This window comes from Saimiri boliviensis, chromosome 5, assembly GCF_048565385.1.
Source record: "Saimiri boliviensis isolate mSaiBol1 chromosome 5, mSaiBol1.pri, whole genome shotgun sequence".
In the NCBI taxonomy this organism is placed as follows: domain Eukaryota; kingdom Metazoa; phylum Chordata; class Mammalia; order Primates; family Cebidae; genus Saimiri; species Saimiri boliviensis.
Window position 1 is genome coordinate 69,780,640 of NC_133453.1, and position 13,356 is coordinate 69,793,995.

Sequence of the window (13,356 nt, forward strand, 5' to 3'; positions counted from 1 at the left end):
GTGCCATTGCACTCCAGCCTGGGCAACAAGAACGAAACTCCGTCTCAAAAAAAAGAAAAAAAAATCCTTCTACCTTTGTCAACATTAAGGTAAGACTATTTTACCAAAAAAAAAAAAAAAAAAAAAAACAAAAAAACTGTAAAATAAAAATATAACTCCAAATTTATTATATAATTGAGTTTCACATGTATGTATATGAATAACACACACACACACACACACACACACACACACACACACACAATTATGCCAGTTTTTATGGCCTTAGGAATATCCACTTAAAGAAAGTAAAACCAACATTGTCATATGTTAAAATCTTTTAAAATGCTTTTGAAACAAATGTTCCAGCACTATCCTGGAAATTGTGTGTTTCTGTCAGTTATTTCTAAACATGCAAGAAATCTAAAACTTATAGGTTATTTCTTACTATACTCATATTGATCATTAATATATAAATACATATTAAAGAGTTATCCTAAAGACTATCATAAATTGGTTCTATCTTAAATTGTACCACTGTTAAAATGCATCAAAGGTAAACTTAACTGGGTCTGTATTCAAGATTTCAGCCTTATCAGTCTTGTCATCATTGATTAGATCATTGTCAATGAAAAAAACCTCAGCCACGCAAGGTGGCACATACCTGTAGTCCCAGCCACTCAGAAGGCTGAGGTGGGAGAATTATTTGAGCACAAGAGTTTTGGGCCAGCGTGGGTAACAAAGCAAGACCCTGTCCCTTAAAAAAAAAAAGTTCAACTAGCCAAATGACTCTCTGAAATATTATGGGAGGTGGGGGGGATCTCCCTTTCTCTGCTACTGAATAATCAAACTGAGGAAATTGTTCTGACCACTTATCCTAAGGTGAATGTAACAGATGTGAGTATACACCTCTCATAGCAAAGCCAGCTTCCACTGATTCCTGTGTACATCCCTAAGAAAGCAGCCATGAAGAGATGGTAAAGAGCTCCTTAAATGAGGTCTGGGAGCATGTCCAACAAGAAGGGAACATCTGTAGGTCTGGTTCCCAAGAGACAAAAGGTTGATGCCATGAATGACAGGAGCTCACTCATGTCTCCCTAACCCATTCCTAAGAACTCCAGGCAAGCCAGGGCAGAGAATCAAGTGGCAATTGTGAAAGAATTTTAAGCTGTTAAAAGACAAGTTTAGTAATAATTATTATATATAATAACATATCATGGAAGACACTTTAGTTCATATATCTAACACTATTTGATGATTACATTAACTATGATGGATATATCAGATAGTCAAAGTAAGTACCATCATCCTCACTTCCACAATAAGGTAAAAAGTTAGGCTAGTTTCCTGAAGTCCAACAGCTAACAAATAGACTACAGTCCACATCTTCAAACTCCAACCCAGGGTTCTTTCCAGTACTGTATGCTATGTTGTCACCAAGGACACATGAGAGTTTGGGAATAGAGTGGGGAAGTGTTGCTTCCTTTGGAGAGGTTTTTCTGCCACATGAGGAAGGGAAGACAGTGAAGAAAAAGGCTGTTTTTAGTACTTTTGTGCTTTCCATGCTGTGTTCCTCTTTTGCCTCCCAGAATTCCTATGCCTTCACTCCCAGACACACCATGCCAGTATTCTCTGGTTACCTCAAGTATCCACAAGTATTGTTATTAGCTTCATCAAATTATTCACCTACTACTGTAAGGTGTAAGTGACTAAAAGGCGCCCTTTTTCCCTTTACAACACAGCTTGGGATGGTAACAGGCAGGAAGAGGTATAACTGTGCTTCTGCATATGGGTAGTCCTAGGAAGAGGAAGAGAGAGGTTAGCTCTTAGGTCTCCTAATTTCCTCCTTACCAAAGAGGCACATTCCATGAACTCAGGTCTTATTTAAACACCTCATTTAAAATGCGAGTAGGGTTTTTCCCATTTAACTGCAGAAGAAAGGAGTTGCCTTACCCTAAGCCAAGTAAGATCTGAAGAACCCTATGTCCTGATATTGAAAATTACTATCTATGGTACTTAGTTCCTGGAATGCCCAAATTATAAATACAGAAAGGCCTGGCTACTTGAGTCACAAATCATGGGACTTTCAGAAAGACCTTAAAGAAAAGTTAAAGGCACCACTCTAACTTAAATTTTCATGCCACATTCTAATCCTCTCCAAATTAACAATATATTTTGTTCTCAACAGATAAACTTTATCATGGAGATAAATCCCCTTTTGTCCTCCTAATCTCACCTCTGAACAGGTAAAAAGAATGTTTGTCAAGTCCCTTTTAAAAAAACTGCAATGGACTGAATGTGTATGTCCCACCGAAATTCCTAAATTGAAGTCCTAATCCCAAGGTGGTAGCATAAGGAGGTGGGACCTTTGGAAAGTGATTAGATCACGAGGAAGCCCTTGTGAATGGAGTTAGTGCTCTTAAAAAAAAGAAAGAGAGAGAGAGAGAGAGAGAGAGAGAGAGAGAGAGAGAGATCCCAAAAAGATCTCTTGCCTCTTCCACCACGTGAGGTTACAGTGAGAAGACAAGTATGTATGAGGAAGCAAGCAAGTCCTCACCAGACACCAAATCTGCTGGAACCTTGATCTTAGACTTCCCAGCCTCCAGATCTGTGAGTAATACTTTTCTGTTGTATATAAGCCACCTGGTCTATAGTATATAGTTATAGACTAAGACAAAAAGTGAGCTAAAGGTTAAGTGTTATCTTGCTCCTTCTTCTTATCCACACCCCCCAAATTTGACAACTGTAGTGTTGAAATAGGAGAAATAGTAATGCTGAGGTTTACAAACTACAGAAACTGAATATATCTTATAAAACTGAATTCTTGTAACAATCCTCAGATTGAGTATTATGAGGAGCAGAATCTCACTCTCTAGTTTACGCTATGCTGCCGTTTAATATCACCATCCTTACCAAACTCCTCACCTATCCCAACAAGTACTCCTTATCTCTGAAAGTGTTCAAGCAGAGAGAGCAAATGATTGGAATAGTAGATAAGAGATGCCTGAGCTAGATAACATTTAGACTAGGTGATTTCCTAAGTAACTTTTAGCGTAAAGATTCTGATTCTATTTATCATATGATTTCACTGACAGCTCTATTTTTAATTTATGCACGACTTGAAATGAAGAGCAAAATAAAATAGACAAAACCAAAATCTTTTGAATTTGCAAGATGGGTCAAAAGAACAAAACTCCAAGCCTTGATTTATTCTATAATCTATGACTGTAGATAAAGTATTAATTCTAAAGTTGCTAGAGTATAACTCCTAGTCCATCTATTTGCCTTTTATGCTTAATGTTAATGATATTAATTAATGGGGAAAAAGCTCCAGATTTGAGCTTTGCATATAACAGGGTTAACCGTGAACATCTTTCAGGACATAGATCATCCTGTCTAACACACAAATTTTATAGACAAGGAAACTGAAGCCAAAAACATAAAATGTCTTGCCTAAGCAGATGCCCATGACTCCTAGTTTGCTGTTGTCTATTCCACCATATATCCATCTTTCATCTTGGCCCTAAATATATACCAACTTGCTCTTCAGAACATGAAACATTCCCAAATACCACAAAATCAGCTTTTAGCCATCAAATCTGATCAATAACTAGTCTCAGGAGACCATTTATGCATTTTTCTATTAACGTATACCTTTTGATGGTTATAATAATTTGATGGTCAAATTTTCCTCTTTTGTTGTAACAAAAAAATAGAACAAAATTGTGATTCAATCTGTTTGCAGAAATTGCTATTTTTAAATTTGAAAAAGGCCTTTAAAGGCCATCAACGTTAGAACTTAAATTAACTGTTAAAGAAAAAGGTCAGATTACTTAAGAGTAATTTTAGGCCAGCATAGTGGTTCATGCCTATAACCCCAGCATTTTGGGAGGCCAAGGTAGGAGGTCTGCTTGAGGCCAAAAACTTGAGACCAGCCTGGTCAATATGGCAAGACCCCATCTCAACAAAGAAATATATTTAAAAATTAGTTGGGCATGATGGTGTGTGTCTGCTGTCCCAGCTACTCAGGAGGCCGAGGTGGGAGGAATGCTTGAGCCCAGGAGTTCAAGGCTGCTGTGAATTATAATTGTGCCACTGCACTCCAGCCTGAGTGGCAGAGAAAGACCCTGTCTCTCAAAAAGAAATGAGTAATTTTGTAAAAACTCATTCCTTGTTTAACAACATCTTTATGCTACATAACTGCAGGGAGGAATTAAGGTCAAAATAATTTTCTATAATTTTTTTTTTGAGACAGCATCTTGCTCTGTCACCCAGGCTGTAATGCAATGGCACGATCATGGCTTACTGCAGCCTCCACCACCTGGGCTTAAGCAATCCTCCCACCTTAGTCTCCTGAGTAGCAGGAACCACAGGTGCATGCCACCACACCCACCTATTTTTTTTTTTTCTTTTTAGAGATGAGGTGCTCCCTACGTTGCCCAGGCTGTTAACAACTTCTAGACTCAAGCAATCCTCCCCATCTTGGCTTTCCAAAATTCTAGGATCACAGGAGTTAGCCACCGCACCTGGCCTAATTTTCTATAATTTTAAATTCACTAAAAATTCACTCTTTGATCAAATAGAACTATTTTAAGTTGCCTGCACAGATCTAAGCTGGGTTGCTTGCTATGAATAGCAAATTCTGATAGAAACTATTTACGGCAATGACTATGCATAATTTCTTGATGAGGTCATAGCTTATATAAAATTAAGTCAGAATTTCCCAAATGAAAATGCCAAGGCAAGAGTTTGCCTTATCCTCTCTTGACTAAAGTTTCATTTTTTATCTTCTATAAAATAATGGAATCCATTTGAGACATGAACTATGGTTTCTTAGTCAAATGACAGTAATAAGCAGAGAAATTCTCAGACAGGCCCAAAGATAGGAAAAGATGTTTACCTACAGATAAAAGAATGTTTTTTATTATGCTCCAATATTAATAATTTATCAAACAGCATTGCCAATGGTTTCAACAATTTCTACTTGAGAAATATACTGAGAATATCATGCCAAAAATGTGTTGAAAGCATATGAACTTCACTAGAATTTATAGTCATATTTATTTTCAAATCACCTGAATGAAGAAATATAGTAAGCTTAATAAAATACGTTTCTTAGTAAGTTATGCCTTTAATTCTTACATCTGCTTTATCCTACATATGTTGCTAATCAAGTTGGTGATACGTAGCGTATATACCAATTTGTAACAAAAACTCTAAACCTCACTTACCTTTCAAAGTCTTGGTCAAATGCCATGTCTACCAAAGCTGTAAGTTCTAAGAAATTCACTGCTGGAATGAGTAAAGCTTTTGGTGGACACGTATTTTGAACAAGTCTCATCTGCTGAATACAAGTCCAGCAGATGAGTACCAGTCTCTAGAACCAGTATCATCTCCTGAATACAAGGTCAGAAATGCCTGACCTTCCCTGGTATGTAAGGAGGAGTTCTAGAGCTCTGACCCAGGAATCAACAGCTATGCTATATATGAGAGCTAACACACATGACTCATAGCAAGAGCAAGGGGAACCAGCAAGCAAACTAGCAAGGAATAAAGGAGAACTAACTGGTATCCAGGGCAGAAGGACTCAGGACTTGCAAAAATGTCTGAAAAGGTGGCTCAAAACGAAAACAAAAACAAATGATTGACAGTAAAAGGCCAACAAAAGAAAACAGACAAGATTAACAGGAGAGTTAACACAGCAGGGCCTAGAAAGATCCAAGGCAACATTGTACAGTAGTGTCTTTGACTAAACCAATGGGTAAAAGGTCTTAAAAGTTCTGCAGCCTTTGGGAGCCTTAAGGGCAGGAGATGAATCTTACATAACTGAATTTAGAGTCAGAAGAGCTGGACTCAAGTGCAAGCTCTGACATTCTCCAGCTGTGTGACTTGGCAAGGCAATCACTCTGAACTTCAGATTCCTTTTATATGAAAAAGAGATAACACCTATTTCACATGGTGATTCTAAAGATTAAATAATTTATGTGAAAGCACTTTATAAACTTTAAAATGACAAATTAGGGTACTATTAAAATACTATAGTATACTGTTATGTGAGCTAATTTGGGTAATTTTTTACTATGGAAAATTTCCCAGACACGTATTTCTAGGACTGACCTTTTATTCTGATTGACAGTGGTAACTACCTTCAACTATTTAAAAATGTTTGAAGATCTAGTTGTTGAGTAGCATTGTTCCACTTCAGTTTTATTTCTCAGTAGGGATTTGGCCATTAATATTTTCTGCTTTCATTGCTGGAGAAAGAACAATCTTCTTCCCTTCTCCCCCAATAAGTGTGTGGGTGCGTGCGTGTGTGCATGTGTGTGTGTGTGTGTGTGTGTGTGTGTGTGTGTGTGTGTCTGTTATTATATACCAGGCATTATGCGATCCTTTCTAGACAAAATTTATTAAAAGTTTTCTTGACTAGACAAATCTTCAGTTTCATCAAGAAGTTATAACAGAACAGTATTCCAAAAGTGTGGTATTCTTAGGATGAAAAAAGTTCCCTCATCATTTGCTTAATCAGTGGAGCATTTCCTCACTCACTCTCCTCAAAGACATAATAGAAGAAAAAAAAACATTAAAAATGAGATGTTCAAAAAGTAATGAAGAGCAATCAATGGGAAAAGGAAAATGTGAATACATGTATACATTTTTCCCAAAAAGATCAAAATTAAAAAAAAAAAATACCACTGGCATTACACTGGAAGATGAAATAGTTGCACTGAGATTCCATGAATCATCATCAATTTAAGTCCTGGTGTACAACTTAAGTTTGAACTTTATTTGAATAAACAACAAATACTAAGTTCATACACTTGTAAGATAGTGGGATTTTATATATATACAACATATTCTATATATATGACTTACAGGCTGCTTTTATTAATATTAAGATAAATAACATAGGCAATTGAAAAATAATAAATCATATAAAAACAGAAAAATATTAACATATTTAGGATAAACATGACTTTCTCTATACTGGCACAGTATAATTTCTTGTTTACTAAAGGGAAAAATAAAGAAGCAAAAGTCTGGAAGTAACTATAAATTTAACAATTTAAACTGCAAAATTCACTCTGGTAATTGAAGTGATTACCACTAGAAAATTACTATTTTCAAGAATCTGGATAAATTCATTATTTATAAGACTCTGGATAAATTTAAATGCCTCAGAGGAAAAAAATTAACTAGATTTTTAAAAACAGAAAACCCTTTACTAAAGTAAACACTTTACAACACAACAGTTTCTAGAATATCATCACCCAATGCCAAACATCAATTAATAACAAACAAGAAGAAATAATTTCTATAACTAAAATGATTAATATATATCAATTCAAATGGATTAGAAACTAAAACTCCCATGTATCAACAACTTCCTTTGAAACATACTGGTAAAGCACTGAGTAGAAGTAGGGTTTAGATGAATGCATAAAGGGGTCAATTTTTACTAATACTTGGTAAAAACAAACAAACAAAAATAAAACCTTCTAAAATCTTAAGTTCTAGGAATAAAGTGACAATCCAAAAGAAAATATCAAATTATAGTGCAACTTATATGACTTTAAAAGATAACCAAGTTAAAAGTTCACATACGTTTGCTTTTACGTCAGAAATTTTAAAGTGCTTTTGGTCATCCCTTTGCTTTGAAATCAATTCAAAATTACATAAACAGTTTTTGAAATAATACATGTTTTGTTTACAAACCAACATGTATTGAACATTTTTAATAATTACTATTTTTTAGTATTTAAGAAAATATAATCATTTTTCAAAAGAATATATTATGCACTTTAAACAAGTTTCATTTCCTATACTAATCACATTAGGTAATATTACAACTATCATGATCCGAAGCCAATAATCAGCTATATGGTGACATTAAATAATATTATTCCTAGTATTCACATTAATTATCTAAACAATAACTAAAAAAGATAGCATCAAAACCATGCTCATGAAAACCCTACTTTAAATTACAAATTACACTTCTCTCAAATATATCCTTAGAAATAAGATTAAAGAATTATACTCATTTTATAACATAAAGTATATACATAAATAAAAGCAAACATCTGCAATTTTAACACATTTTAATATACACATTAAAATACAGCACGAATATCTTCATTAATAGCAATAATATAGAAATCTGTGGGCAATATATATTGTCTTTATAAAAATATTTTCTTAATTCAGTGTAAAAATTATTTAAGAAAATTGAAGTTTAAGAACAATTTTTTATAGCCGAGAATAATACAGTGCTTTAATTTTGAAATAGTATAAACCACGTCACTTAGCATCACATTTATCTGCTAGGTAATCATAATTTAGAAAGAGCTAAAAATTTATATGATTCTTCTAAGTACAAGATTGACCACTTAAAGTATATATTATTATATAAATAGATCATATATAACACAGACAGAATTTGAAACTACACCAAAAGGTCACTTTACCTGCCAATACTTCCAAAAACGACAAAATTTTTTTTTATTTTAACACTATTTAGTACTTACTTAAACAAGACCTTTTGCCAGCTGTGCTTGCACCACCTGAACACAAATTGCCTCCTCGATGAATCAATTCAAGCTCCAAATTGGTTCTGTAAGTAAAGCATTAGAATATATCTCAGTCATTAAACTGAAGATTCTTTTTAATTTCCTATATTGGTATGTCTGAATCAACCTAAATAATAAAGTTCTTCAACTTTATTATTTGCAAAAGCAGTTTTTATGTTGTATCAGTAATAACCGTATTTCATCTGCTATTTAGAAATAAAAAGGGAACAATTTATGCATCCTTACTTATATGCTCATATTTACACCTGCAAAATATTGCACACAGCATGGTGTAATTGTTGCAAAGTCCTAACTGTTGGCACAATAATAAAAACTAGGCCTTAAGAAAAAAACTGCAACATATTTCATAAACCTGCTTATGAATATAAAGAAAGAATTTTTACTCCAATGTCAGCCACTATGTAGGTGGTTACTGCCACATAAAACTCAAGGGCATACCAATTTTTCTACCAGATGAATGGTTATCATTCACTGGAGGTTAGATGGTATCTGGAAATCAGCATTAAGAAACAAAATCACCAATACAGAAATGGCTACAAACAACACATATAATTTAATAGCAGTCTCTCTTGTGGACTTCCAAAACTAGTTTCATTAAAATGCACTGTGTAACTACTGACATGGCTAAACATCAATACTGCTCATACAGACCTGAAATTGCAAGGTATTTTGCAATTATTGGCATACAAAATAGCAATAATTAATAAATTGACATTTCAAAAATCAAACTAATGCAGAATCTAAAGATTTACTCAAAAACGGTTACAGTAAAAGAACCAATTAATTATGCCGAAATAATAAATGAAAATTCTGAGAAAGAATTTAAATTGCATTTTTCTTCAACAGTATTAATACCCTTAGACATACCTTTATGTTCTACAACCAAAACTGAATAGACTAGTTTATATCCAAGATATATATTTGACCCTAACAGTTAAGATACCGTCCCACTCAAAAAAAGAAAAAAAGCAGTTTCAAGCTTACTCTTTGCAAGCCAAATGCACGACAGACTATTATCCTATTTTATTTTAAAACACAACTTTTTGCACTGGTTTAGTTGTATTTTGAACACAGAATGTTTTGAGATGCTATTTTCATCTTATAACGTATTTACTTATAAATGCAAATTGTTAAAAATATTAATATTCCGAAGTCTGTACATTTGCCACCCATTTCTAAAGGAATGCTTTAATCCTCTCTACTCAGGGTGGGAGAAAAAGCAATTTAACACTGATAATGTTCCAGCTCAGAGCTCCATCTGGTTGCTGCTGATAAGGGCATCTGTGTGACAAGGGAATTTTCCACCCTTCAGGCGATTTGCATTGCTCACTGAACTTCTAAAAACCTACCAGCAAGGAAGCAGGGACAAGGATTTCATACTAGTGGACAGAAAGCGAGCGGAGACCAGCATGTGTTCCTTCATCAAGGGAATATAAATGAGATCAATACATTTTGTTTTCACAAATCTTCTGTTGCCTAATCTGTAGAAAAAAATTAATGGCTATATTCTCTTATAAAAACTAAGATTTCCTAGATATACTTTTAAGAGAGCTAACCAGAAAAACAAACAATACTTACAAATGAATGTCAAAAACCAGAATGTCAACATTTCACCAAATTTGCAAAAAATATTCATTAAAATATAGATACAAGAACAATTCTGTTTACTTAATCCCCAAATATAATTTAAAGAATGACAAACGTTACTAGGAATTTCATTTTAAAGAATATTTGAAAAAAACTAGGAAAATCTAATTATTCCAAATTATGACTGGAAGATCTCCTATGCAATATTCCTTCTGAATTAAAAATCAAAAACTACCTATTCAAAGAATTAATGTATAATTAATATCCACAATTTTAAATTTCTTAAAAAGAAAAATTTAAGAGATGAGGTCTTGCTCTGTTGCCAGGGTGTATCTGAACTCCTGAGCTCAAGCAATCCCCCTGCCTGAGCTTCCCAAGTAGCTAGTACTAGGTGCACACGACTGTACTCAGCAATATCTAGAATTTTAAAAATCAATAAGGCTCTAAACATTGACTTTTATTTATGTCAAAATTGCTCCTCTGAGACATGCTAAAGAACAAACGGGTCATATGTCCCATGTCCATATTCCCTCAACTGTTGAAAATCACAAAGCAATATTATGTTTCTTCCGTCCTCAATGAATGATGCAAAAATAGAGATATGCTGGCATTGGAATTTTTCTGAGCTTTCTGCTGTCAAAGAAAAGCAGACTCCTTTCTATATTTTCTAACACAAACACATTCAAATTAGTTTGTAAGAAAAAGGAGAAAATCTCTATATTTGAAAGAATAACAAAACTGCTTAAACCCTACCATAGTGGCCACCTAGACAGGCATATTAAAAACCCTCTAACGATGCTCCAGCTTCTTTTTGCATGACCAAAGTCTGCTGTCCTCTCAACCCACCTTCAACACTAACTTCTATTTTAGAGCATAACTTGAAAAGCAAACGTGTGTACCCACACACACAGCCCACATTCTCAAACACATGTTGGTTTGGTGAAAAGGGTAAAGCTTCTGGAAAGAGATCCAGGTTCAAGGCCTGAGTCTACCACTTAGTAGTTGAGGAAGTTTCTCAACTTCTCAGGAAAAAAAAAAAAAAAACAGTATCTTCATCCGTAACACAGTCTACATTATACAAGAGGCAATTCAAGTTTTAACTTCTCCAGGAGGCTTTCCTGGGACAGGAAAGAAGGACTTACACATACTTTGTATTTCAATTTGTTCATCTTCCCTTTAGAAGTTCTACAGTACTTTCTATGACATTTTTAAAAACAAATCATATTCTGTTACATAGATTGATGTTATATTAGTTCCATCTGTAAATTCCTGGAGAGCAGGGACTATTTCATATACAGCTTCTAAATCCCCAATGATAGCTAGTAAGATGCTTAAAAAAAAAAAAGGGAACTGATAACCTCTTTCTTTTGATATGTAACCAATTATAAGATTCTCTTTAGCCCTTGCAGTTTTCTTTCTTTTCCTAACTTCCATTCCCTTAAACCCAGTAGTGATCCCCCAGCCAAGATCCAAAATAGGATTGTTTTAGGAAAAATTTTTTTATTTTTTAAAAGGATTCTTAATTTGGTATTTGGCAAGCATCACTTTTATTTTGAACATAATTTGTTTACAAAGTTTAGACTTACAATACAACTAACATATGAAGGTACATTCACTCGATTTAGTACCCACAATTTAAAGGTGTCTCTCCATCTACGTTGCAGTTACTTATGTTTCATTTTCTTTCCATTTTTCTCTAAACAAACCACCTGTTACTCACCAATACCTCTAGACTACATGAAACTTGAGTCCAAAAATCCTTGGAAAAATCAATTTACTGAAATTGATGTCATTCATTGCTTCAAGAACAAAATAATGAATTGGTATTGAAAAAAAAGAAAACTTTCTTACCCAAAATTAGCTTTCCATTATCTGTATAGATAACTGAAATTTGCAATAGAATGAAAATTTAAAACTTGAATGTAGTGATTTTGATTAATTTTTAAATTATTTTAATTTTGAATGGATTTTCCAACAGTTTCTTCTCTGATACCCTCAGAAAATTCTCCAAGGCTTCACCATGCAAATAAAATTAAAAACCAAAAAAAAAAAAAAAAAAAGCTTTAAAACTCACCAGAAATACTTTGTTTCTAAACATCCAAAATTTAAACTCCCTGAAGAGCAAACAAAATTACTTCTTCAGTAGGGAGAAATTCAGCTCTAAGAAACCAGGGTTGTATTCCACGTAAGTTACTAAGTACAAATAAATATGCAAGTTCTAATGAATTATACATTTAAAATTCACTATATTTAATTCACAACTTAATTCAAAGTATGTTTATTGCTAAATATTTTACTTAAATATTTAAATATTGCTAAATATTTTAATGTTCACCTTTTAGGAATAAATGTTCCTATAAACCTAACTATTTGTGAAATAAGTTTTATGTTAGGCATAAAATTAAAGACCTGGCTTCCTATTTTGAGAAAATTACAACCTATTTAAATAGAATACAACATACTTTTTTCTTTCAATACATGTTGTTAATTTCTGCATCAATTTATTTTTCTTATTTTCTATTTTTTGAGACAGGGTCTTGCTCTGTTGCCCAAGCTGAAGTGCAGTGGGCAACAGTCAATCACTACAGCTTCGTCCTACCATCGCTTGTAGCTCAACTACAGCCTCCTAAGTAGCTGGGACTACAGATGTATGCCAACAAACCTAGCTAATTTTTTTTATTTATTTATCATAGTGATAGGGTGTTACTCGGTTGTCCAGGCTGGTCTCGAACTCCTAGGCTCAAGCAATCCTTCTGCCTTGTATTGCTTGGATAAAACTTCATTATCCTTTGCTTGGAATTCCCCAAAACATTGCAAAGCTCTTCCAGTGAGATGGCATTCCTTCTCTAAGTTTTACTTCCATGCTCAGCCTTTGTTTTCTTTAAAATGATGAAGTAAAACTTAGAGAAGGAATGAACTTCACTGGAAGAGCTTTGCAAGATTTTGGGCAATTCCAAGCGAAGGATTTTCATGTTTTAATGTGTTACAAACATTCATTTTCAGAATTACTGTTCTGATGCGTTAGAGTTTATCATTAAGTTTCAGAAAAGGATCGGGGAGGTATATTTTCTCTGTTTCTCTGCCTACATCTTAGTAAAACATTTGATATCTGTCCCTGCTTCTCAAAAAAAAAAAAGAGAGAGAAGCCAAAATGTCTTGATCCAGAAGGTCTCCCATTATCTTTGCAAGCTTTTTTCTATAA

At 33.8% G+C, this 13,356-nt stretch overlaps 1 protein-coding gene across 9 annotated transcripts in view; it reads right to left on the bottom strand.

Moving 5' to 3' along the window:
• The window catches only part of UBR3 (ubiquitin protein ligase E3 component n-recognin 3), a 248,075-nt gene that overhangs the window by 67,224 nt on the left and 167,495 nt on the right, over nt 1-13,356 (bottom strand). For all 9 annotated transcript variants that reach the window (XM_074399504.1, XM_074399496.1, XM_074399495.1 and 6 more), the window contains one exon: nt 8,505-8,590. In XM_074399504.1, the coding sequence (XP_074255605.1) occupies nt 8,505-8,590 (86 nt within the window). The remainder of the gene's footprint in view (nt 1-8,504; nt 8,591-13,356) is intronic.